Source organism: Syngnathus acus, chromosome 12 (genome assembly GCF_901709675.1).
Source record: "Syngnathus acus chromosome 12, fSynAcu1.2, whole genome shotgun sequence".
Lineage (NCBI taxonomy): Eukaryota > Metazoa > Chordata > Actinopteri > Syngnathiformes > Syngnathidae > Syngnathus > Syngnathus acus.
In genome coordinates this window covers 7,662,503-7,686,809 of record NC_051097.1, presented here as the reverse complement: position 1 = coordinate 7,686,809, position 24,307 = coordinate 7,662,503, and the positions used below count along the sequence as shown (strand labels likewise).

General features: G+C 47.7%; 2 protein-coding genes across 3 annotated transcripts; both read right to left on the bottom strand.

Moving 5' to 3' along the window:
- Positions 1 to 122: 122 nt before the first annotated feature.
- Positions 123 to 14,758, bottom strand: ric1 (RIC1 homolog, RAB6A GEF complex partner 1). Of its 2 annotated transcripts, none has more exons than XM_037265577.1 (27): positions 14,180 to 14,758; positions 12,285 to 12,392; positions 8,472 to 8,551; positions 8,263 to 8,370; positions 7,107 to 7,252; positions 6,900 to 7,036; positions 6,736 to 6,827; positions 6,247 to 6,335; positions 5,726 to 5,870; positions 5,598 to 5,646; positions 5,340 to 5,522; positions 5,048 to 5,260; positions 4,928 to 4,966; positions 4,738 to 4,848; positions 4,464 to 4,553; positions 4,226 to 4,386; positions 4,017 to 4,155; positions 3,823 to 3,939; positions 3,335 to 3,742; positions 2,965 to 3,276; positions 2,709 to 2,867; positions 2,474 to 2,610; positions 2,117 to 2,397; positions 1,802 to 2,011; positions 1,538 to 1,715; positions 1,288 to 1,476; positions 123 to 1,213 (listed from the first exon to the last, which is right to left on the bottom strand). In XM_037265577.1, the coding sequence occupies exons 1-27, from the start codon at positions 14,318 to 14,320 to the stop codon at positions 895 to 897; spliced, it is 4,341 nt and encodes a 1,446-aa protein (XP_037121472.1). In that variant the 5' UTR covers positions 14,321 to 14,758; the 3' UTR covers positions 123 to 894. The 2 variants fall into 2 exon arrangements, with proteins under 2 accessions (XP_037121472.1, XP_037121473.1); XM_037265578.1 differs by having other exon boundaries at positions 6,736 to 6,824.
- Positions 14,759 to 15,081: 323 nt separating this feature from the next.
- LOC119131506 (endoplasmic reticulum metallopeptidase 1) lies at positions 15,082 to 23,873 on the bottom strand. The gene is made up of 15 exons (XM_037266016.1): positions 23,504 to 23,873; positions 22,226 to 22,533; positions 21,283 to 21,410; positions 21,100 to 21,205; positions 20,725 to 20,871; positions 20,449 to 20,541; positions 19,334 to 19,546; positions 18,943 to 19,163; positions 18,075 to 18,249; positions 17,808 to 17,998; positions 17,583 to 17,735; positions 17,282 to 17,487; positions 17,100 to 17,215; positions 16,877 to 17,040; positions 15,082 to 16,751 (listed from the first exon to the last, which is right to left on the bottom strand). The coding sequence occupies exons 1-15, from the start codon at positions 23,770 to 23,772 to the stop codon at positions 16,569 to 16,571; spliced, it is 2,673 nt and encodes an 890-aa protein (XP_037121911.1). The 5' UTR covers positions 23,773 to 23,873; the 3' UTR covers positions 15,082 to 16,568.
- Positions 23,874 to 24,307: the final 434 nt, after the last annotated feature.

The window sequence follows — 24,307 nt, the reverse complement described above, 5'->3', positions numbered from 1 at the left end:
ATTGAGACGTGCTGCCCTATTCTGCAAATGAGTCCAAACATTCGAAACAGTGCGGGTGACGGTGCAGGTGTCCCTAATGTTGTGTCCAGTCCCAGCGTCTAAAGGAGTTACAAAGATCAAGGCCTCTAGACAAAACAAAACAAAATGTCTTTGGTTCGTCAAGTCAACGTGGTTTTTTTTTTTTCTCTCTTTTTCAAGTAAAGCGTCAGCATGACGACGGCACCGCTCCAACGTTTTCCGTCTGCGTTGCGATTTAACAGTAATCGTCCACTTAATAGGGTGACATTTGGTCAAAAAGTAAATTGTGAACCAAAAGAAATAAAGCCGAGTAACATTTGGATACATTGCACGATATAATACTGACGCTCTTAGACCACCTGGATGGATTTAAGAAAAAAATTCATTGTAAATAAAATCAAGGATTCGGAAATGATGATGCTCATAATTACAATAAATAATTCTCATAAATGTTGACCAATACCTTAAAATTAACTCCATGCACAATACAACGTGGTAAAAACAATAGTGTCCAGCGGTCCGGCCAGATACATTGTGGAAAATGATGAGAACAGATCCTTTTTTTTTTCCCCCTGTAGAAATTTGACTTTTTCTTGTTTTTTAATATATTCGTAAGAATCCATTCATCATGATTTGGTTGCGTAGAAAAATAACATCTGTCAAAAAATATGTTTAAAACCGTTATGAGGTATGAAAGTATGAAACGTCGCATTTTGTTGTTTGTGAGGGTTATTTCCACTCTGACGGCACTTCTTATAGTCTTGAAAAAAAAAATAGAAGCCGTCAGAAAGGAATTTACTTCCTGTCGGGAGGGAATTGATTCCCAATTTAAAGAAGGGTTGATAATACTGGGTGTAGTAAGAAGCTCAAATGGGTTCAGGACAAGGTGCAGTCGTATGCGCCCTCCTCCTCTGTCTGCTCCTCCGTTTGATCGGGGGTCCTGTCCTCGTTGACCGGTTTGGACTCCAGAGAAGGGAGTGTCAGCAGTCCGAGTGGAGCGGCGGCCGCGCACCTTCCACCGCCGTCCTCGGGCCGGGCCGAGGCGACGCCCCCCGGGCCTTCGCCAGCGCTGAGCTTGGCGCTCGGGCAGGCGGAAGGTTGGAAGGCTTCTGGTTGCGCTTGCTCGGCGGGCGCCGACGCCAACAGCTGCTGCAGGTGAGGCTGGATGACGTTGAGGAACGCTTTGTAGCCCAGGCTGCAGGGAAATCACAATTACAATTATAAATCGAATCAAATGATCTAATAATCGATCAAATTATGATCACTCACCAGTCAGTGGAGGTCCAGGCGTCCACAGCCAATAATCCACTGCGCACGCTCTGCACAGTTTCTACAGGAACTTCGGGGCTGGCCAGGAACGCGATGGCCTGCTTGATGACATTGGCGTCACGCAGGATCAAGCCGATGATCACGCACCACTCCAGGCAGCCCGCCTCCATGAAAACGTGCAGCAGGTACCTGAAAAGGAAGATGTTAAAAGAGTGATGGTCAACGAGGCGGGGTGGCCAGACGGTCTTACCTGAGCTGCACTTGCGACTTGTGCGGCCCTTTGTTGGCCAGCTCCATAGAGATGTGCTCCAGCTCTGCCTGGCTCAGGTTCAGAGTGGACGAATTCTCGTCAACCATTGTCCAATCGCCGTCTGCCACCGAGCTGCTCTCTGTCAGGTCTGTGGCCGAGCCGATGCTGTACTCCTCCACTACGGGTGGTTGGTTGGGATTTCAACATCAAATTCACTTCACATGACTTCCTATGGGAAAGTCAGTCAGCGGCATTGATTTCAACCTTTGTTGGTGAGCAGCGACAGAAAGGCGTCGTGCGTCTGCGGCGAGTGTCGGTTGGATGAGGACGAGGCGGCGTCCATGTCTTTGCTCCTCTGACTGAGGCCGTCCATCCAGGTGTGGTTGGCGGGAGCGGCGGGATGGGGCACCGTGTCCATGTCGCTGTTCAGCAGGCTGTCGGCCGACTGGGACTTGAGGAGCAGCGTGTTCAGCACTGCAAAATGAACGCGGAATAATGTCACGAGAAAAAAATTCAGAAAGGAAAAAAAAATGCTTGTAATTTAGCCAATGACAAAAAATGAACAGATGTAAATCTCACCAGGGCGACACCGACCATTCTTCAACGGCGAGCTGAGGTTGGCCACGGGAATGACCGGGAACGGCCACAGGAAGTCCTTATGGAGTTTCTTTAGGGCCAAGACGTAGTCATCCACGCGGGCCACGCGGTTGCGCTCGCGGCACAGCCAGCCGATGAGCTCGAAACCCAGCTGGGCCGAGAAGCAGCCCAGGTCGCGGAGGCGCACCTGCTCCAGAAGGTGGCGGGCGTGGCGCCACAGCATCATGTCGATGTACATGTTCTCGGCGCACTCGCCGTCCCGCCTGGCAGGAAGCAAGCAGAAATGTTCTCTCCCTCGTTTTCTGTCACAGAGCCGATGGCCATGTGGTGCAAGCCTACCCTTTGTTCGAGGGTCCGGCGGGCATGCTGAAGGTCTTCTGTAAGTTGAACTTGCCCGTGCTTACTGAATCAGCAGACTGGGACAAACTGATGCTGCGATTTCGGAAGAACTCGAAGCCGCCGGTTGAGCTGGGCTCCTGGGAAAAACACACAAGACAGTTTCCGTTTCATCTTGGCACTTTTTGAAAAACTAATGAATGAAAATGGGCGATTGGTTAGCTGCACGGGTTCGTACCTGCGTGGTGGGCGTTGGGGGCGGCGTCTCCATCTCCCCTGAACCAATCGCCTTCAGGAAGCGGATCATGTGACGGCAGAGGTCCCACTTGCCCTGCTCCAGTGCCGTGTTGAAAAGCAGCGTGGCGTGCTGTCTGCTCACGGCCGGAACCTCCATGTTCTTCAAAGGGAAGTAACACAAGTGAATGGGACTGGACCATCAAGAAGAAAAAAAAAACTGCAGCTGATTTTTGCAAAAATCACAATTCTATTCCCACCTGCAGTATGATCAAGTACGAGGCGGCCGTGTCCAGGTCTTGAGCCATGAGACACTCTTCGAAAAGATCCTTGGGGTTCCCCACGGCGGCGAATAGGTAGTTCCACAGGGCGTACTCGGTCTTGCGGGCGCAGTGCACGATGGTTTGGAGGAAGAGCGGGAACTCTGTGATGAACTTGGCCACGGTGGGCAGCAGCGGGTCGGGGATGGGCTCCCGCGACGTGGCCTCCTCCTCCAGCACCACGTGGACCATCAGCTCCATGACGTGAGGGAAGTACGGCAGCGAGGCGCACGACTGAGCCAGCATCAGCGCCTGCAAACGTCCGTGTGAGCCTTGACCATGGAATGCACGGTTTGTTTCCTCCTCATACCTGCTCGCCCAGGTTGCGAACCAGCAGCTGCCTGAGGATGTGGTGCAGGTAGATCTGCGAGGTCCTCTCTACCGTGCAAAAAGGAAACAGCGCCTCCAGCGGCTCGGAGGAACCCTGCAGCCCGTCGTACAGCACCGTCTCGTTGGTGGCGCCCAGCACCAACGCGTCCTCGAACAGCACGGCCAGCGGGTAGATGTTGATGTGGAAGGGCAGCATGATGCGCCGCGACAGGAACGAGTGCGGCTTGCGGTGGTCCCGCGGGAACAGAGGCATCCACACCTTCATGCCAGCTTCGCCGCAGGAGAGCCACAAGGCCTCCAGCAGGTGGCGCTTCTTCCTGTCCGACCGACAGGTGGTCCACACGTTCTCCACGCACTGGGCCAGCACCACCGGTGGGCAGAATGGTAGCTATGCCGGAGAGACCAAACAGAAATTAACATAAAAGAAAAAGGGAACGAGCCCTCAAGTTGTTCCTTGGAAGTTCTCACCAGCTTCTTGTTGTTGGCAGGCGTCTCCTTCTCTCGTACCTGCGGCCCGGATCGGTCCCGCTGTAGCATGATCAACTGGCCGGCCAGGTTCAACATGATGCTCTCTGCCATGCAGGCCTGAGGTGGACCCAAGTAGCAAAAATGCCAAGACTGTTCTTCACCGCGTGAGTGTCTGCGTGTGTCGAGTGGATTACCTGCTGCGGGGCTTTCAGCGTGATGCCCGTCTCAGTGCGCACCGAGGTGAGCGTGACAGAGACCACCAGGGCGGGGTGGGGGATGTAGCGGGACATGGATACTTCCTGTAGCAGCTCCACACTAACTGTCGGGTTAGGACTGAAACATACCATCGCCTATTAATTTATTCACGGGTGCAAAGTTGCGGTTCTGTCGTGACGTCTCCTACCTGTTGCTCCTCCTCTCGATGCTGTAGAGGCAGATGGAGCAGTCGGCTCGGAACAGGATGACCACGTCCCGGAAAACGTTGAGCAGCAGCGTATCAGAATGCAGTTTGGTGACCGACGCAAAGGCGTTGTCCAGGTTCGACGAGCGCTGATACAATCTCAGCTAAGGAGCCACAAACGGGACATACGTGCGTGACACGCTTGAGCAATAGTTATTGAGTGACGACAGCGATGCCTCACCTGCTCTTGCTGGTCAATGAAATTGTAACAGGCCACCACGACAAAGTCGTTCCACCAAGCCAGACCGCCTGTCACCGTCATGTTCTGCTCCTACGCGGAACCAAAAAAGGCAAATGTGACAATAGCTGTTAATTGCCCTCACTCACCACAACATTGCTATGAATCATTTTCCTGGAAGCAAACAAAAGATCTTGACAGTTTGTCAAGCAAGTTCTTAGCTACAACAAAAAAAGCAATTGTAATTAACATTATTTTTAAACACACGCACGCATACCTGAGTGATGTTTCCAAACAGTTTCCATTTCCTGGTATACAAGGAGTAATGTGCAAAGCCTCGCCTTCCTGCCACAGCCATGCACTGCCCTGCTGTGTCTATGGCTGCAAACTGGGCAGAAGCATTAAAAAAAAAAAAAAATCTGATTTTTCAGAACTCAACACGCACAAATGTAACGGCCAATACTCACCCGTATAGGCCAGTTGCTCTCTAAGTATGTGCTATGAATCTGGAGGAGAGAGTAAACCACTGTTATGGAGAAGAAGAATCAAACTAGCAATGTGAAATGACGTTGCCGGTGCAACCCTACCTGGACCACGTGCCAGTGCTTGTGTCCCAGTAAAGTGCTGAGTCCCTGAGATAGGGGGGAGTTGAGGTGATGGTGAGGGTGCGGGGGGCTTTCGTCGTGAGGGTTCAAGCGTTGCTGATGCTGCGTGTCGGAGCTGCTGTGGGCCTGCGCCGTGTCGCCGCATGTCAAGTAGAGGCGATCCTCGCCGTGCAGCAGCACCTGCTCCTGGTTACTCTGATCAATGTCGCAGAGGTTGACTTGAGTCACGTGACTTGGCTTAAGGAGAGAGAATGGGTGGGGTCGGTGGGCTGACCGTGCAGGGGTTGACGGTGAGGGCGCTCTTGATGAAGTGAAACTGTAAGATGCCAGCTTGCGGCGACGGCGTGGTCATCTGCGCTTCCTCCGTCATCTCCTCTTTTTCCTGCTCCTCCTGTGTTCGCCTCCTCACTGGCTTGGCGGGCAGAACCCACAAGTGGTAGCCTTCTGCTCCCCAGCTCTGTAACACAACAATACTTTAAAAAAAAAAATAAAGAGCTGAACAGAGCAAATCAAAACTTTTGAGAGCACAAACCATGGAGCTGATTTTAAGTGGATCCTTCTTGGTGCCATCAGATCGATACCTGTGGAATCACACACAAAGTACACACTCAGGATTTTGATTTTTCCGTTTTTGTTTTGTGTTGTTGTGTGTCCACTTACGCAAAGTCCTCTCCCAGCGTGCAGATGAGCTGAGCGCCAAAGACGCTCCACAGCGATAGGCCGCCGCACTCCCACGTCACCATGGCGACACTGTAGTCAGGCGACCAGCAAATGAGCTTCACTGGACCAGTCTTGTTGTAGATGTCTGGACATAGGGGAGGGAGATTAGACAATTAAAAGTGTTACAGATTAAACAAAGTTATGTTTTGTAGGTGGGAAAACTGAAGTCATTAAAGTAAAATTATATCCACTTAATTTGTAGGTTCATGGACTTTTTATTTATATTTTAACTACTGCTAATAAGGCAGTTTATCAAATAAAATGCAACATTAAACATTTAGATTTAATAAAAAATATTAAAGAAAAAACATTTTCTTAATAAAGAAGATGGAATTTTACATTGGATATTTTTTTATATAAAATTGTAAATTTGGGCTGAATAAAATGATTGATCCACTAGGGGGAGCTGTGACATCATTCCACCCATCCATCTGAACTGCTGCTGTAGGATTTTCTGATACCTGGGTAGTGTTTTGGGGTCAGTTCCAGTTTGTGGGAGAGCTGCATAGACCCGGTTGTAGTGTCGATCATGTAAACCAGCACCGACCCGCTGGAAAAGAGTTTTACAATTAGTTAACATCTGTAGCAAGTGCGTGAAGCCGTTCCTTGACCCACCCACTGAGCATTTACATGATTACGTTGGAATGTAATATTTCTTGCATTTGTTTAAAATACATGTTCCCATTTTTTCTTCTTCGCGTTTCTATTCCTTTATTTTGTTAAATAAATAGCTGCGCCGACGCAAAGAGAACCCCGGCTGAGAACGGTGCTCCAGTTTCTGACAAGCACACGCGAGGTCGCCTGGGCAAACATTGGCCTGATACATTCTCACACCGGACGCTCAACAATCCCTCTCTGTGGCACACAAGCGAACATGCGGATGCTTCTTGGGCCAACGTTGTGGCACGCGCGCTCGCTGCTGGCCAAATGTTGATTGGGTTGGCACATACCTGGCGCAGCCAAATGCCATCAGTCTGTACTTGTTGTTGACAGCCACGCATGTGCCGTCGCTCACATCAGCGGCCCACACGCCCTGCAGCTGCGGGAAACGTTTGTAGGACTTTAAGCTACTTTAATTGATAACCAGATCAAGATTTTTTTTTTTCCCCCTTACGTCCGCAGTGATGGTGCTGCTGAGCGGCGTGATGAAACCCAGACGGCCGTCGCTGAGCACCACGGCGAAGCCGTCCAGCGTCTCGCAGTACTCCACGCAGCGGATATGAACGCCTTCCAGGTCCAGAGACGGGCCACCTACGCACGTCAACACACGTATTGAGACACGCTTTTGTGTTAAAAATAGTTCTTTGTCGCCTCGTCACACCTCTGGCAGACTGCAGGTCGAGCGAGAAGGGGACAGCGGTGAGGCAGATGGCCTTGCGTCCGTTGCCGCCCAGGCCGTCCCAATGCAGCACGTGGAGGTAGCCGTCTGCCGTGCACACCAGCAGTTCCTCCTGGAGGGACTGGAGACTAACACAAAAGACACACGGTATAAAATTTGAATTCTGCTTCAACTCTGGTTAGTGTCGCACGCCTTTGAGTGCACAAAAAGGCCCCTGTGTGGACATGTGAAGCGATTCATTGTCTCCTGAAGAGAATTACAACAACTGAGCATCAGCACGGGGGAGTTTTTCTTGCGAGTTCCAGCAAAAAATACAAATAAAAATAACACACCCACTCACCGCCCGCACGAGCAAGCTGAAAAGAGCGCTCGTCAGTGCGGCGGTGACAGCCGCTAACGGCTGTCAAACGAATACAGCGGAGGGGATGACGGCCGTGAAAGGGCAATGAACAAAAAGGGCCTTGAGGAGGGATGAAGTGACAGCGCCTGTCCATCCGCCAACAAAGAGGATGCTCGGGAGGGAGAGGTTCAAGTGAGCTGGAGAAAAGACAGGATGAAATGTGTCGGCAATATTACGCTTACGTAAAGCAGCAAAAGAACAAGTCGGAGTGAGGAGAAAGAAAGAAAAAAAACCAAAAACAAAACCACAAGCGGCTTTGTTCACAGATGCTCCTGCTTTAATGAGTAACCCCGAAGGTGTTGGTGCATATGCCACAAAGTGGAGAGTTCACTGTCAGTAGCAAGCCAATAAATTGCACCTCATCATCTTTTTCAGACTCGCAGTTAAAAATCAAATTCCTCCAAAGTTCCTCCCGCATGATTCAAATCAGTCGTAAAAATACAGATCAAGAATCGAGGACGCGCAAAAATCCACGCCGCTACGCATTCTTTTATTATGCCGATTGTTCGCCAGCCAGCTCGTTTACATATTTGACGACAGGTCAACCGGAAAAGCTTGAATAGTCAGAGGCTGGCTGGAAAGGGCCAGCCAGTAAAGCTCCTTTGTCTTTTCATCTTTCCGCTTGGCTCAGCTCCACTTGCCAGAGTCAAGAGCCAGAGCAGCCAGAAGTAAAGCGACATGACGTGGCGATGTTATCGCGGATGAAGACGACGAGTGACGAAAAGGTCGGCGACCAACCTGGTGACGGGGGCCTCCAGATCGACAGGCTTCTTTATCTCCAGCGACAAAGCGGGGGCGCATTGCTCCTCCTTGTAACCCGGGGTCACCTTCACACGGGGGCTGCCCCTAAAAAAGAGAAAAAATATATACTCGTGCCGTGACTTGTTCACATCTGCCGGTGTGTCACGTCGGGAATGTAAAGCCGCCAGCCAGAGAGAGAAACTCACTTTGGGTAGATTGGCTCGTAGAGGTTCTTGTCATCCCCAGCGCCCAGTACAGAGAACAAGAGGACGTAGCCTTTGGCGGTCTGAAAACAGAAAGAAACAGGTTCAGTCAGACAAGCGGCATAAGTACATCCTGTTTCTTCATTAATTTTCAGCAGAATATGAAAAAGGCCTAAACAATCATACGAGTATCATAATAAAACGGAATTAAAGCTGTGTACGGTAGAATATCGGCAACCATTTAGATCCAAATAAGAGTTCAAAGTATGAGCTTCAAATCAGTTTTTATCAGTATTTGGACATATTTCACATTCAAATTGCTCTTGGTATCTTGTAGTTATGACTGATAACACACAAAAGGTGTTTACTGTACGCACAGGAGGACTTGCGTGCTGTTTTGAAAACAGACTCTGTCAAAACAATCTTTCAAATGGATCGTGGCACTCTTCAAGGAGTGACCATTGCCCTGCCGAACAATGGCCGACGTCTGGATTATTAAGTGGCTAATAAATCATCAACGCCGCCACAAAGAGAGACCGATCGCTCGTCTCCTGCCTCCATTTTTTATTGTGTTGAATAAAACGATGACTCGATTCATTAATGGGATAATTGGAGGATGTGTACCCATTGAACTGAGACACAGTGTACTCGGTGGAGACGCGACTTTAGAACCACAAAGTCTAATAAACGGGCGGGGGGGAAGGTTTTTTTTCTCACTAGATAATATGTTTAGCTTGCGGTGTTGTATGGTTGTTGGCTTTTTTTTTGCCACTGGAATTTTCCAATGCGGTGACAGAACTGATCATTACTAGATAAAAACACGGAGCAGAGAGAGAAAGAGCACACCATGTGACCAAGACCAAGGTCTGCAAAAACAATCAAGAGCGGAGCGCTCCAAAGCGAAAACTGAACTTTGCTGTCTCACAATAAGAACCCTCCCGTGGCAGAGTCGAGACATGAAGCGTCGATTGTGTGACCGACGGGGGTCTTTTTGTCACCCGATGACGTCAACGGCAGCTTGGTAGCTTTTCCATCAATGGAGTCAAAGCGGCATTGTAAGCTTCCCTGCACGTCGGAAAAAAAACATTACGGGCTCTCGCCGACGGCGTGTTGACGTGCTTGCTTTCAAGCATCCAAAAAACAAGTTCCACTTTTTTATTAGAGGAAGAAACATCGCTGTGGAAGTGCTGACCTTGACCAAAAATGATGCTTCTTACGTGAAAGTGAACTTGGGTAAACAACAGACGCGTTGCGAGAATATCTCCAAGGTTTTCATTATTCTGCTTAAGGCAAAAGACAGCTTGCGGAATTTTTCCAATACAGATCCAAAATTCCATTCTGTGGACTGGACAGCTATTTGTGACTCCTTCAAATCAGTACAAGAGAACCTCCAAAGTGCTAGTGAAAAAAGAATGGACATTTAAATCAGGCACTCGGTCTTCTCAAACTGTCCAGACAGTTGCTAATGCTAATCTCGCCCGGAGCCCGACAAGCCTAAAGACAATAATGACGCCCATTAGTGGAATTAGACACAAAGACGACGCAGTGGGAGAGCGCTTTGAGTTACCAGTAATATAGACTGGGCACAAGGGGGTCCATAAAAGGGAGCAGGAACACAAGTGCCCGACTATTAAACTCCAAAGAAGCTGGGAACCTTTTGGAGGTTGTTGAAATCCAAAGCAGAGTGCAAGTTTTTTTTTTTTTCCCCTCTGAGTCAAAGTACAACAGTAAACACACTAGTTGGAAGGCGACAAGCAATAAAAGTTCAGCTGGTGTCTCAGACGGGGTCTTAAGAACTGGAGGAGCCAACGAGAATATAAACAGCGGCATTAAAATGGACGCCTTTACGGCGGTACGTCGATTTACGACACGCGAGAAAAGGTTTTGCCTTCAATGCAAGCTACCGTGGCCTTCTTGGAGGTCAACTGGAATGATCTTCTGTAGGGCCCCAATCCCTATAATATAGACTTCTTTGAGTGCGGAAAGCAGCTGTTGAGAATGGTGAGGGAAAAAATACTCCTCGGCGTGACTGTATAATAACACGGGAGGAAAAAAAAAAAAAACAGGATGTACAGCCAGAAAATAAAAGCACTCGAGGTAGTTTTGGGTACTGCGCACACAAACAAATCCAGCTGCTCCAATGTGTCGGCTGCTCCCAGGTAGACAAATAAATAGAAGATACGGAGGATTAGTAAAAGGTTTCTGCGGTGGATTGCCATTTCGCTCGAAGGTCAGCAAAGGGTGTGAACATTTTGGCAACATCTGGGAAACATCTGGGGAACGTGAGGACTAAAGCTCCTTTTTTTTTCATGCATACAGTCCAAGTATGATCACTTTTCAATAAAATAGCAAGAATTAGTCACGGTGGGTATAAAATGTGGCAAGTTTTGCTATTGTGTCTTCACATAATCAGCCTTGCTTTTGGCTGAGGGCCCCGGCGTGAGCTCACAGTGTCCTCGCTGACCTGCGAGTACCAAAATAAAAAGCCCAGACGAAAGTTTAAGAGCGATTTGCAAAAGGAATTGCCTCAAGGCGTTCCTCGATGTGCCGCGTTCACAATAATGGCCAGTGGAGCGAGCGCATTCCCTGGTATTTTTAAACTCCAGCCGCCGCCGCTGTTGCTGCTGCCTGTTGTTTTTGGCCAGGACCAAGCTGGAAATGGGCCTGACCTTCTTCCTGGGACATATTTGCAACATCCATCCGTGTGCGTTTTCACCCACAGGCATGACAAAAAAAAAAAGGGGCGGCAGGGTCAAAAGAGAGACAAGGGCGTTGGACGCTATCTATCGCTAACCTGTACTAGCTAGCAGTGGTTGCACTTTTTAAAAACCAAACATCATTCAAATGGGCAATACTTGATGTGATGTATCACAGTCTATTTAAAGACAACAACGCTATAATTTAGTTTAAAAAAAAAAGAGAAAAAAACATGGTCTCTGCTAAACCGAACACTTAAATGCAAATGTCCATGACTGCGTTTCACAACACACTGCACATCTAGGCCGTCCGTATGAATGCGCTGATGCATGAAGATGCGAAACTGAACTTCAAAAGGCAAACGTTGATGCTAGCCAGATTTGGGGTTGGCTAAAACAAGGAGACCTGAAATACTGATTAGAAATTTGTGCTCCAACGAGAGCACTTCTTTTTAAAAACTGATATTTAAGTTCTGATACTGTCAATTTTGCATTTGTGCAATATGAATGTTCCGATTTATTTCCGGAAGGAAAGTTTCGACACCTTCAGTTCTCGGTTTCCTTGCACTTTCGATAAAACAAAGTTTAAAGTTCAACCTTCTTCAGAAGAGTCTCAAGCCTGTCGTGTAAACACGGCCGTCAGCCGGCTGATTAACTCAGTGGGATGGAAAATACAAGATTGAAGGAATACAAGTCATTGACGACAGCATCAAAAACGTGGCTGCATACCCTTTCTGACCATTTGGCCCTTTTACTGGCTACTGTTGAGTGTATTTACAAGGTGCCAATGGACTTTTAAGTTCTAGAGGTAATTAGCAGGTAATGGCAAAGGCCCCTTAAGAGTAGACAAATGGGCACTGTTGAGAGGAGCTGGACTTCAGACAAAGGCGATCAGGCTTTTATGGGCCCTGCGACGGTGTGTGACACACTCTCCGTTCCCTGAGTCAGCGCTTTGTTTGAGAACCCATGATAACACGTTTCTTCTTCTTGGAGAACCTGTTGTTGAGTAACCCTGGTTGTTGTAATTAGGAAATTGGAATTATTTGAATGGCTGCTCCATTTTGACGCAAATAACCCAAAATTAATTTCACACAATCCAAAACATGGAGTATTCACTTACCGCCACGGCTATCATGGAGTCGTCCGGTTTCCATTCGGCCTTCTGGTAGAATCCAAACTGCGCCACTGCCTTGGCAGACTCGACGTAGCTCGCAATCAAAACGCTGGGCTGCAAGTAAGGACATAAATGATTTGGCAGAACATGAAACGTCGGCAACCTATACAGTGAACACACCCAACCACATACGACAAACATTTAAGGCACATTAGGAATAATTAACAGCTCTTAAGTCAGTCTCGGATGAATAACAGGCTCGTTAATGTTGAGTTGTAACGGTGCCGACGTCAAAGCGCCGCCCGCCATCCATCGCCGCCGCGTGCGACGCTGAGCACAGATGACCGACCGCCTGGAAGCCACCACGTCATCAAAGTATTTGTTCTCCCATGTGGAAGTTGACTAGCTGCCATTCATGAAATGAAAAGTCTGATCTTCCAGCGGGGCCGTGCGGTCATTAATCAATGGAGTCATTGGGCGTACGTGCCGGGATTAATCGCTGCCGGCCGTCTTTTGGTTCCAAACGCATTTTCAAGGGCAGAAAAGTATCAAGTATCATTGGACTGGAAGCGGAGAACGCTTCGGTATGGCTTCACTGTGCGGCGTCGCAGCCACATAATTAAAAGTTAATAATGTCAGCGACCTCTGCGCACACGCGGCTCATTGGCATCTCGTCCTATTTTGCAATGCGGCAATAAAACAGGACTAACCGCCTGCAGCTAAAAATACAGCGATGTCTTGAGATAAGACTGATGTGGCTTACAGTTTTGCTTCAACAGACAAGCCCCCTCAATTTGTCCCCATGTAACGAATAATATTAGTGCTGTACTGATGAGATCAGAGAGGAGTCGAGACAATGGGACAAGATGTTTTCAGTCACGATTGATTATCAGGGTGAAATGAAACTTTTCTCTCAAAGTTAGGCCACGTGTAAACGACATTGTAATAATTCCTACGCTGTTGCTTCCCTCGTACCTCGCTACAGACACGGCTAAGCTATTGTGCGACACGGATTAGTCATAACACCTTGAATGAACTGACTGTGGGCTGGCTGGGCTTCACGACTAAGGGGATTTAAAACAGTAGAGACATTTGCAGAAAGACGCTCACTATATCAGGGCTGGAAATTGAGGGAATTCTTCAGAATGGAATGAGTGGAAATGCTGGCAAACTATTCCGCCATGAAACTATGTCATAAACTTAGCAGAAAAGAGAACTCGGGGGGGAAGTAACACCCAAAAACAAATAACTGAAACTGCACCTGTACAAATGTTTAAAAAGCAAACAGCTCATAAAAAGTTAAATACAACTGATTGTACTTGTTCACTGCTCAACCAAACCATAGAAGGCCGTTTGTTAAAAACCTCTGACGGAATCTCAAGTTTGTTTCGATCCCAAAGAGATTTCATCGTTAAGAGTGGTTGACCTAATCCGGCACGTTGGACCAAACTCATGCGCTAGTCGCATCTGTCCTTTGCAGACGACGCCTCACCAATGCAACAAGGGGAAGCAAAACATGGTCACGTCCTGGCCCGGTGCTTATGAAATAAACAATGACCCTAGATCCATTGTCGAAGGAACCGAATTAGGTCGTCAAAGTATACAAAGCACTCAGTGGGCCTGTCCCCCATACCTGTTTATTCCCAACAGCTTTGCTGGTTATCATGCATGAATGATTTCTAATATTTGTAGAAGGTCTTTTGTCAGTTTTTTTTTTTTGACACCAGGTGAACTTTAGACAAAACTTACTTAAGACAACTTATGTGTTACAAAATACCTTGACATACGGAGCAAGAATACCTTTACATTTTCCACAACACCGGTGGCGATGCATACAAGCACTCCTATTGCATGCTTGTGTTCGCAGTGATTAAATGATCTGGATGCTGCGGCTCCCTTACCCGACTGAACCAGATGCTGAGCTGCGTTTCGGAAAGCAGGGCGAAGTAGAAGCGCTGCGAACTGGGCTGGATGTGGAAGGGCTCCTCCGCGCTCTTCAGCGGGCACATGAGCCTCCGTGGCCAGCCGGTGAGGAAATACATGACAGCCAACTGGCTCCGGTTCGGCTGGTCCCCCTTTTTCTACTCCACCACTTCACTTTTAATCCACTTCACACATATTGGGTCATAAAGTGAAAAGAAAGCAGAAAAAACGAGACAAATACAGAACGTGTTTTTGAGTCCATGAATGTCCATGAGAACAATCCAGGAACCCGATGAAGCTACTCAGCTAGCTTGCGCGAGCGAAGCTTTTTCCAACTTGACGCTAACGCGCTACCCCTGAGGCCGAAAACAATAGCAACCAAACCAGGAGCGGAAGCACCGACACCGCTGAGGATCACTTCCAGGTGTACGTTGGGCGATAAACATCAACTACCGCCGTTGTCTCAATTGCCATGAAGTCGGTTCCAGTGGTGTTTACCGACCGTACGCGGCTCGGCTCTCGTTCCTCGGTGTCTCCTCACCGACGCCATCTTTTACTCGACGCTGATTGGCCACCGCGACCAAGTTTAGGTTGTTGACATGTGACGTCAGTCGGCAGTGCCACGTTGAATCGGTTTGTAAACACTGCCACCTAGCGGTCATTGCTATTTCTGGAAAAAAATGTGCTCAGAATAAAAATGTGTTACTTTGAAATAGAAATGCTTCAATTTGCACCTGTCAAGTCATTTGCCACTGCAGCGTTAAAATAAGGAGAAAGTAATGTTATATGTAATAAGTTGATGTACCCTCAAACAAGATCACATATCCAAAACAAATTAATAACGTGGTGCAAAATAAATTGTGACGAAAGCATTTCTTTAATTTTTTTATTAATTACAAGTGCTCGTTTCATTCAAGCTTTATCATGTAAAATCATCCAAGTATTAAACACATCCCAACGCGACAATCCCAACAGTCCATCGCCACTCAAAACTGCATTTTGTTTTGTCACCATAAACCAAAAACAAACGGCAGTTAGAGGCAAAGTGTCAATTCCATCACACACACAAAAAATAGTGTAAATTGGGGACGGCGGAGAGGGGAATGGAAAAGGTTATGGAAGGAATGAGAGCAAAAGGTAAACAAAACCCAAAAGTGGCTTTAGATGAGTTATAACTTGAAATAACAAAAAAAAAACATTAAGACATTCTGACATGGCTCCCACATCATACTTTGTGTTCATTTTTCTCAATGATGTGCCACAAGGATGAGATTTATGACTTCAAATGGCCATTGCAGCACTTTATAAATCTTAAAGGCTCTTGAATCAAACTAAATTCACTTAGATGTCATTGAGGACCACATTTCTAGTCCAAAATCATCATAAAAAAAGGCATAAATATTAAATTATCTGCTTTAACTGTTCATTTGACTTTCAACCCATCTTGTGTAGTCAAACTTATGTGACGCAGAACAAAAATGTTGGGACACGCCACCCGCTTTTTGGCCTACCACCACCGTCCCAATACTTTTGTCCTCAGTGTCCGCTATTTTGGCAGTCATACTGCTCAGAGGGTAACACAGAGTGCAAACAATCAGTCGTATTTGTGTTGTGTTTTTGTGTGCGAGATGCGTGACTGAAAAGTGACGTGTGTGCGCGTGAATCATATGTGTTGAGTGCGTTTTAATTTTTTTTTAAGAAATGTGTTTTTGTGTTCTCTGTGTGCCTTTGCATGCAAATTTGAATTAAAACTGATTATGATGATTTTGATGATCATCCTCGATAACTAGCTACTGCGTGGTTGGTTTCCCCACCTTGACATTTCAAAGATGACAACAAACACAAATGTGGATTTCACAGCTTGATATTTTTCAGAACTTCCAGGCACTCGTTTCTGCGTGATTTAGCTTTCGTTAGCTTCAATGCTAACTTCTTCCAGTGGTGAGGGGACAAAAGTGGGAGGTGGGGAAAAAAAAAAGTTTCCAGTTTCAAAAATGACTTGAAATCGATAGTGGAGGAAAAGTAGCACCGTCATCAACATGCTCGTTCATTTTAAACCCTAAGCTTGCATTTAAGCCCCAATTCAAAACTGCAAAATTTTGTCTCTATCTGAATCGGACCAAACTTTGCAACCGTCAGCTGTTTAACAATGTTAAGTGCAGTGCTGATCGTAGATTGTATGAAAAGGAGAGGTAGCACGTTAGCATATGAAGGGGGAGGGGGAGAACAAAAAAGGCACCACAGATTTTGAGATCAACAAAACAAACGCGTTTGCTCCGACTTGCTACTGACACAGTGATGCTGGGGGTCTCGGGCTGTGTGTGTGTGTGCGTGCGTGTAAAGGCATGGAGAAGCAGTGTCGGTGCCTCAGTGTTGGTACAAGTCGTACGTGCTGACCCAGAAGGAGGGGAAGGTCCACGAGGGGAACTGGCTCAGGACTTCCTCCAGCCGAGGCGTCGTCTTGTCCTCCCCAAAGAAGTAGTGGGTGGAGATGGCCACGGAGATCATCCCCTCGGGCCCGGACGCCGACCGGGATGACTCGCTGGGCGGCTGCAAGCAACAAGGCCACAGTTGAGTGTGTTTGATTGCTACTGTGTAGCATGCTAGCTAGGACGATTGATGAGCCTCATGTGACAGCGGCTTGGAATGCAGTCAACGAATACTGTGGGCGCTACCTGTATTTCAAACCAGAACGTCCATATGGGCGCATCCAAGCCATGCGAGTAGAAGACAAAGTATTCCCCGCTCAAGTCAAACTGTGGCGTGCCGTCTCCAAAGGACCACGAGGACAGACTCGCTCCGTGATGAGGCATCAAGTAGAGAGACATGTGGCTGGGCCCTGCGTGGCACATAAAGTGAGGAGACGAGGCGGGGGGGGGTTACAAGGATGCGACCTACCATTGACACTGAATGTCATCTTGATGGTCCCCCAGCCGGTCTCCTCCTTGGACACCAGGCGGAAGTCCACTGGGAATCTTGGAGACACATCGGGAGCGGGGAGGTACCAGTTCTTCCTGCCGAGAAGCAGCGGCGTTAAAAGGACAAGACGGCGCCGGGGAGGGGCAGGCGAGGAGACGTACTTGGTGAGGAAATTGACGGGCAGAAACCAGGGGAAGCCGCAGAAGGGGCGGTGCTCGTGGCAAGGTGGTGAGCGCACGCCGTCGTGTATCTGGGGCACGTGCGGCGTGATGTGCTGCATGCCCGTGTAGTCGAAGCTGTTGATCCACACGCCGGAATCGCGTGCCTCCACCTGGCCGTGCACGTCGTAGAAGGTGCGCGTCGTGTGCTGGGGAGCAAGAGAGTGCAAACGTGGGCTTGGAACCAAAGCCTTACCTGGGCTTGAGGGCCGTATTCCAACTTCTAGTCTAACCAAAACCCTACCTGTAGGAAGATCCTCTTGGGGCGCGGGCTATCAGGACTTCCTGAATAAGGGAAGAAGATCCCGCTGGACACCAGCAGGAAGACCAGCGCGAAGACCGAGCCCAGACCCGCAAGAATCCACTTGGTGCTCCTCACCAAGTAGACAAAGTGGAGCTGCCATCGCAATGATTGAGTCACAAAATCTGTCATGGAAGCAGTTGCGCCCAAAAAGGGGCAGATACTCACGAAAAAGGAGGAGAGGAAAACGGTGGCGATGGTAACCAGGGTGGCCAGCACCACCTCGGGGGGGATCTCAGTGCCGCTGCGGCCCATGATGGGCGTGAAGATCTCAAAGACCACCCAAACGAGGAACATGATGTGTAGGTAGGGCAAAGCCAAGCCCGCCAGGTAGAGGACGCTATACTTGAGCGACGCCCCTGCAGCGACGCAAAAAAGCTCAAGTCAGGACGGATGTTACGGTCGGTCGCGGCGAGGCGTAGAAACGTGACCGGCCTCTATTCTTGAACTCGTTGGCGAGCAGGAGCTTGGTGAGCAGCGGGAAGGCCACCATGAGCATGGGGACGTAGGCCGAGCACAGCCCGCGCTGGGTCATCCACACCAAGCTGCAGCACCACAGCAGCAAGCTCACGTCCAAGTAGAGCTCGCCCAGCTCCACCATGCGAACGCCCTGAAACCAAACCCTTGTTAGTTACGCTAGCTCTGCTAATTAGCTGCTAATTGCATCCCACTTAATAAACAAAATAAATCCCATTTTATATCTTTGTTTTCATGCATGACACAAACGTGTTTCCACCAGTAAGTCTCCAGAGTGTATGAAGGAGAACTCATGACCTTCCTGAAAGGAAGTCCTTAAACTCAACACTAACATTGGAAAAAAAACAATGGGGAGAAAAAGACAACAACACACTTTTGTGTTTTAGATGACATTTCAACAAGTGTTTTTGACAGTTTACTCTTCTTCACTTGAATGGAGCAGCACATTCTAGAGAAGTTGTCTGGTTCCCTGGAGCAAACATTTTTTAGTGCCACATGTAACCTTCAATGGAGCACTTGTTTATTGTCTGGATGCACGCGCGCACACACACACACACACTGACACACAATGAATATCACTGTTCTGCCCTCAGTGCGATGAAGAGGACGCTTTATCAAACGCTAACTAATGTGACCTGATGGAAATCACAGCGGCAATGAAGAACTCAAAATTCAACCACTGTAGCATTGAGGATTCCTATCCTGGACTCCATTTAGTTTCTAATTTAGTATCCTATTTTCTTCATGATTTCAGATCACCAATAAAATAAACAAAACAAAATATTTGAAGTGATCTGTGTCTTATAAATTCCTCTTTGTTGCTCACCCTGTAGTAGAGGTTCTTGGCCAGGGTGTGCACCAGCACCATCTTGCCGGTGGCCACGGAACCGTAAAGGACCACAGCGGCGTAGAAATGGGTGTACCAGAACATGGAGCGGCCCAGCAGGGTCACCAGCACGGCCACGATCAGAACCGACAGGAACGCAACCACCCAGCCCAACAGCGCCACACCTGTGGCACAGGCCAGATCTCGAACGTAGCGCCCGCCTGTGGAAGATGGATGCAATTCATGGAGAAAAAAAAATAAAAGTGTTAAATGGCCTTGGTGGTAAATCACTACATGGTTAATTGTCAGAAATGGAAACGAGCTTAAGCTTTTTTTCTGGCTCGGCTCAGGGCCCGGAACGATAATAATTCAAGTGTTATTTGAAACCCACCGCGGTTGCCTGGCAGAGAGGCTTTCCTGGCCAGGTAGATGAAGGTTGCCACGGCGACCATGTAGTTAAGGATGGTGCCGACGCGGGCCGGGTACGCCACCACGGCCACGCCCAGCACGTCGAAGAACACCATGTTGCCGTGGCGATACTCGGAGGAGTCGGCCAGTTTCTCAGACATGAGGAGGTGCTTGAGGACGGCCAGGATGTTGTCACCTAGGGATGAGTTTCCAAAAAAAAAAAAATCTTGCCATCTTTGCTCTTAAAAGTGTCATCTCATCAATCACTAAACACTTTTACTACCTTGAGATGTCACAAAGCTAATAAGGCAACCACAATATTAAAAGCAGATGTGGGCAAACAACGAAAACATGAATCATGTCATTTGTAAATGACGTTAAAAACGTGCATATATAGCATTTTTAGCATTTCTTCCCCCCGTATATTAAGCACTGTTAACTGCATGCTTAAATCCTTAAAAGCACAACAAACACCCGAGCGAGACAATGCATTTATTGTTCTCACTGGCGCCATTTGTGTTGCTGGAAAATTCTGCTGGTTTTTTTTTTGAGTATGTGAAGGCTTACTCCAACTTGCAGAGCAGCCTGCTTCATGCCAACCTAAAAATATCACGACAACACATTCTTCCTCTCTCTCTCTCTCTCATAATTCATGTCTTTTGCAGAAAAGATATGGGGGGTGAGGCAGAGCATCTGCCTATTTTTTTTTTTTTTTGCTGACAGACCGGATTGTCTGCTAGGCGGAGTGCAATTTTTCAAGCGGCATGCAGGCAGGTAATGGAGCGCATCTGTGGCAGGTCCGCTGGCTACGTGTGCATCTTTTACCGCCTCGCCTGCCAGATAATGAGATAAGAAAAGCGCTGAACGCTATAAAACCAAAAACGGTCTCGCAGAGAAGCCATGTCCTGTGTGCTCTGCTTCGCTTATTTTAAGGCAGCAGCTGTGCCTTTATAATTACCGTCACATCTATCTTTGTTTCCATTGGCCTGTCTGTGGAGTTTCAAATTGTTCACTTTACTGAAGTGCAGCAATGAGTGATTAATAAATATGCTCTGGAGGGGGGGGGGGGGGGGGGGGGGGGGTTATTAAAGAGAATACCTGCTCTCTGTATGGAGCCCGTGAGGATTCTATCGGCGGTGTCGTACTTGGTGTGATAGATGAAACCGTTCTCGATGAACGCCAGGTCAATGCCTGCAGAAACAGAAATGAAAAGCATATTCAAATATATATTCAAAAAAAAAAATCGGGCATAATTATCCATTGAGGGTTAAATTCAAGCTTTTATAGCACCTAAATTCCAGACATAAATAAAAAAACACCATTATTAATAAAATTATGATATGAAAATGAAAGGAAATAATTTGATGTGGATACCTGGAATGTTACCAAAGTCTCGGTAGATGCGGAAGTCAGTGTCGGAGGGGATGATGCCGCTTTGAAAGACCTCCTGGCCCACCACGGAGGCGAAGGGGTGTTTGGCGGCATGCACGTACGCTTGGACCAGCCACGGGTTCTCCGGACCTGTCGGAGTCAAATGCAAAAGGAGACGCTCGGGGGAATTTAATACGTTGCTGTTATGTTTGTTTCCCTACTTGACGCGATATTTGTCAAATGGGACATGCGATAAAGCGGTTCACAATTTACAGTTAAAACTGTGATCACGTCTCTTGTTAGCTTTGCCGTTTTGCGTTGCTAGCATTATGCTAGCGGGAAGGCATAATTATGTGTGAGGGCAAGTGAGTGGATTACCTGTCTGGAAAACGACCTCCTTGCCGCCGACGCCTGCCGCCTCCAAGTTAATAAAGGCTCTCACCTGTTTGGCCCACGGATGTTGAGTGATGAACCCGTGACTGGCCTATGCAGACCAGAGAAAAAAAAACATCTGGTTAAAAAAAAAAAAGGCACACATCGGCAGGCTGGATCCTACGTTACCTGTAGGACATTTTCTTCCGCCCCGTTGAAGAGGAAGATGACACCGTGGCGAAGAGGAGTGGACAGGTTGGCGAGCGAGTGGAGGACTTCCAGCATGACGGCGCAGCTCACGGCGTCGTCGCTCGCACCTTAAGACAAAAGAGAATGGAGAAAATGTCAACTTTGTTGTTTGTTTATGGTTCCAGGTTACAAAAATAACAATCGATCCAGGGGGACCGTCATCCCGGAACAGATTGGCTTCGGCAACGCCAAAGGGCAGTTCGCAAAAAGAATATAAACAACATGGAAATAAAAGGAAGGAGGCCGCGTATGAAAACATGACAGGAATGCGTTGACCTGCTGGAGCTCCGGCTCCGGTTGCATTGTGTTGATGATGGCGAGAGAAAAGAGGCGGGGGGGTGGTACCCCATGAGCGGAAAAGAACAGGGCATGTGATGCCGAAAGTTTAGGTTAGTGTTGAGGCTCAACATTGCTCAGGAATAATTGAACCAAATCATGTGCTCTGGCTTTGCGGATTGAAGGTTTAGTAGTTGCGTGTCTGTCTGGGCTGCTGCCACCATCCCTCATGTGAGCGACATGAACCCCCAAAAGATTTCAATGGAACCCCAAACCCGCAACCCTGCCCACCAAAACTAGCCCAGTGTCTTTGCTTCCATTGTTCACCGTTGGGTCAGGAAATAGTATGTCGTCAAGGCTTGTGCCACTTCCTGCTCCACACCTTAGCGATTTCCCTTTCTTGGCTCTGAAGAAGCACACGACTGAGTGAATAACAACAACAAAAATACTTGAAAGAGAAGTCAATTTGAAAAATAAAGCTTAAAAAAACACCTTGAACCAACTGGTTTTGAAGTCAAACTGTAGTTTCGATCAGATGGCAGGCAAATTCCTTAAGTTAGACATTTAAAAAAAAAAAAATTAAAACATCAGGGGAAAAAAATTATACCTGGACTGTTGGCCACAGAGTCAAAGTGGCAGTTAGCCAGCATGAGATGCTCGGCGCCACCTTTGGGCTCCAGGCGCACCACAACGTTGGTGATGCGGTCATAAAAGCTGGTGAAACCGCCCAGGAAGTCGATGGAGAAGGAGCCGGTGGGCCGTTGCACTTCCACGCTGAGCTGAAGGTGCGGGCCCCGCTCCGTGGTCATGCGAACTTTCTCTATCTGCTCTAGTAGGTAGTCGACCGTCAGGACCTCGTTCTCGTGGCTGCCCACCGGCCGCGGTCCCACGCTGGTGATGCGCTCCAGGTGCTGCCTGAATACAGACAGATGTTCATTGTGAACCCATGTGATTATTTAAGGAGTGCCACAGGTGTCTGTTCTATGCCCCCCTTTTGTGTGTGTCTATTATCAGGGTGTGTATCTTTACTGCCTTGATATGTCTTCTATTGACACATCATAAAACTGAACTGTTTCAACTGTCAAAGACAACATTGAGACATAGGCAACAAGGTTTGAATTAATTCAAATGTCGGTTTTCACGGGAAGAAAGTGACCAACACCATGACGGCTAATCTTGTTTGGCCAGAACTTTAGACAGCTGACCTCCAGGGTGCCAGTGTGGTATCATAATCCTTGTCGCTCCAGAAAGAATCCTTTCTTTACCGTCACATGGCTCCAAAGCCTGCTTTACGACACACTGACCCAACGCTATGATGAAAAAATTAAAAGGAAGGTCGGTCACCAAAACAAAAAAGGCGGGCAAAACCTGAAAATCGGACGTACACTGGAATACAATGTACACAACTAGATATTTTGAATGGTGCAGCATTTATTACATATTATTGTTTTCTCTAAAATAATTTCTACATACATGGCATAAGGAAAGATTAGTACATTTTGTGCACTACATTACCCACCAAATTACGTGTTTATTTGTGAAAAATCAAGAAAGTCGTGCTGGGGTGTAAAAAAAAAAGAAAAGGGAATCAGTTACTATTACTAGCAAAGAATACATTTAGGTACACTTGCAAGGCTTCAATCAAAATAGCTGTCTGAGAATTGGGAACATGTTCTTGATGTCCATGAACTTTGCAATGGTTGAACACAACCATGAACTTTGCAATGGTTTAAAACAAAGTTTTATCCACCCACGTTTGAGTGTTGTTCGTTGAATAAAAAATACCTGCATGTCACGATACTTTGCAGGCGGTTTTTTAATGCGGGTTAGACTGGAGGAAAGGTTAGCCAGACCGTTAGCCACCAGCTGCTTGGCCGCAACTCACCTGGCTCTCTCCGCGTTGAAATCCCCACTTGGCTTCCCGATGACGAGCTGCTGGAGGGACAACTGAACGAGTCCCCACAGAAGGAAAATAAACACGCACACCAGGGAAGTTGCCAGACCCTCTCGGAGCAGGTACAAGCTCACGTCGGGCTTCCTCTTCGGCTCACTCCAACCGTTGTTGTCCTCCCCGGAGGTCCCGTGGCCCGGCGCTACATAACTGTGCGTCCCGAATGGTGGCTTTATTCTCCGGACGGCAGTGTCGCTCTCCATTGTAAGAGGCAGCGGCGCATCAGCAGCAAGCGTCGCTCTCAGGCGTCGCTGCCTTTCTTTTTTCTTCCACCTTCCGGGATAGCGGACGGGAAGCGAGGAGGGACAAGCTGCGTATGGGGCGGGCCGACGTGATCTGTCACCATAAAAACAAACAAAAACGAGTCAAAGCTAATAACTGATTACAATACTGTACTGACATTTTATTACTCGTGTAACTACGTTTACATGTATACATACAGTGACAAAATTACGTTTTGCTCTTCTTTTTTATCAGATTTTCTCCTTGCTTCCACGATGACAGAAAGCGAGGAGGGACAAGTGTCCTGTGGGCGGACCCGTCACAAAAATAGCAATTATAAATTATATGATTTACAGGAAATACAAACAAACAAATAACTAAATAAATACATTTGAGGGGCTGAGAATTAAGCCCCATTATTAGTGTTACCGTTATGTAAAGTTAATTTAGTTCCCTTGCTCCCTGGATAAATACAAGGAAATATAGTTTTATTGACGCATCACAAAAATTGCATAT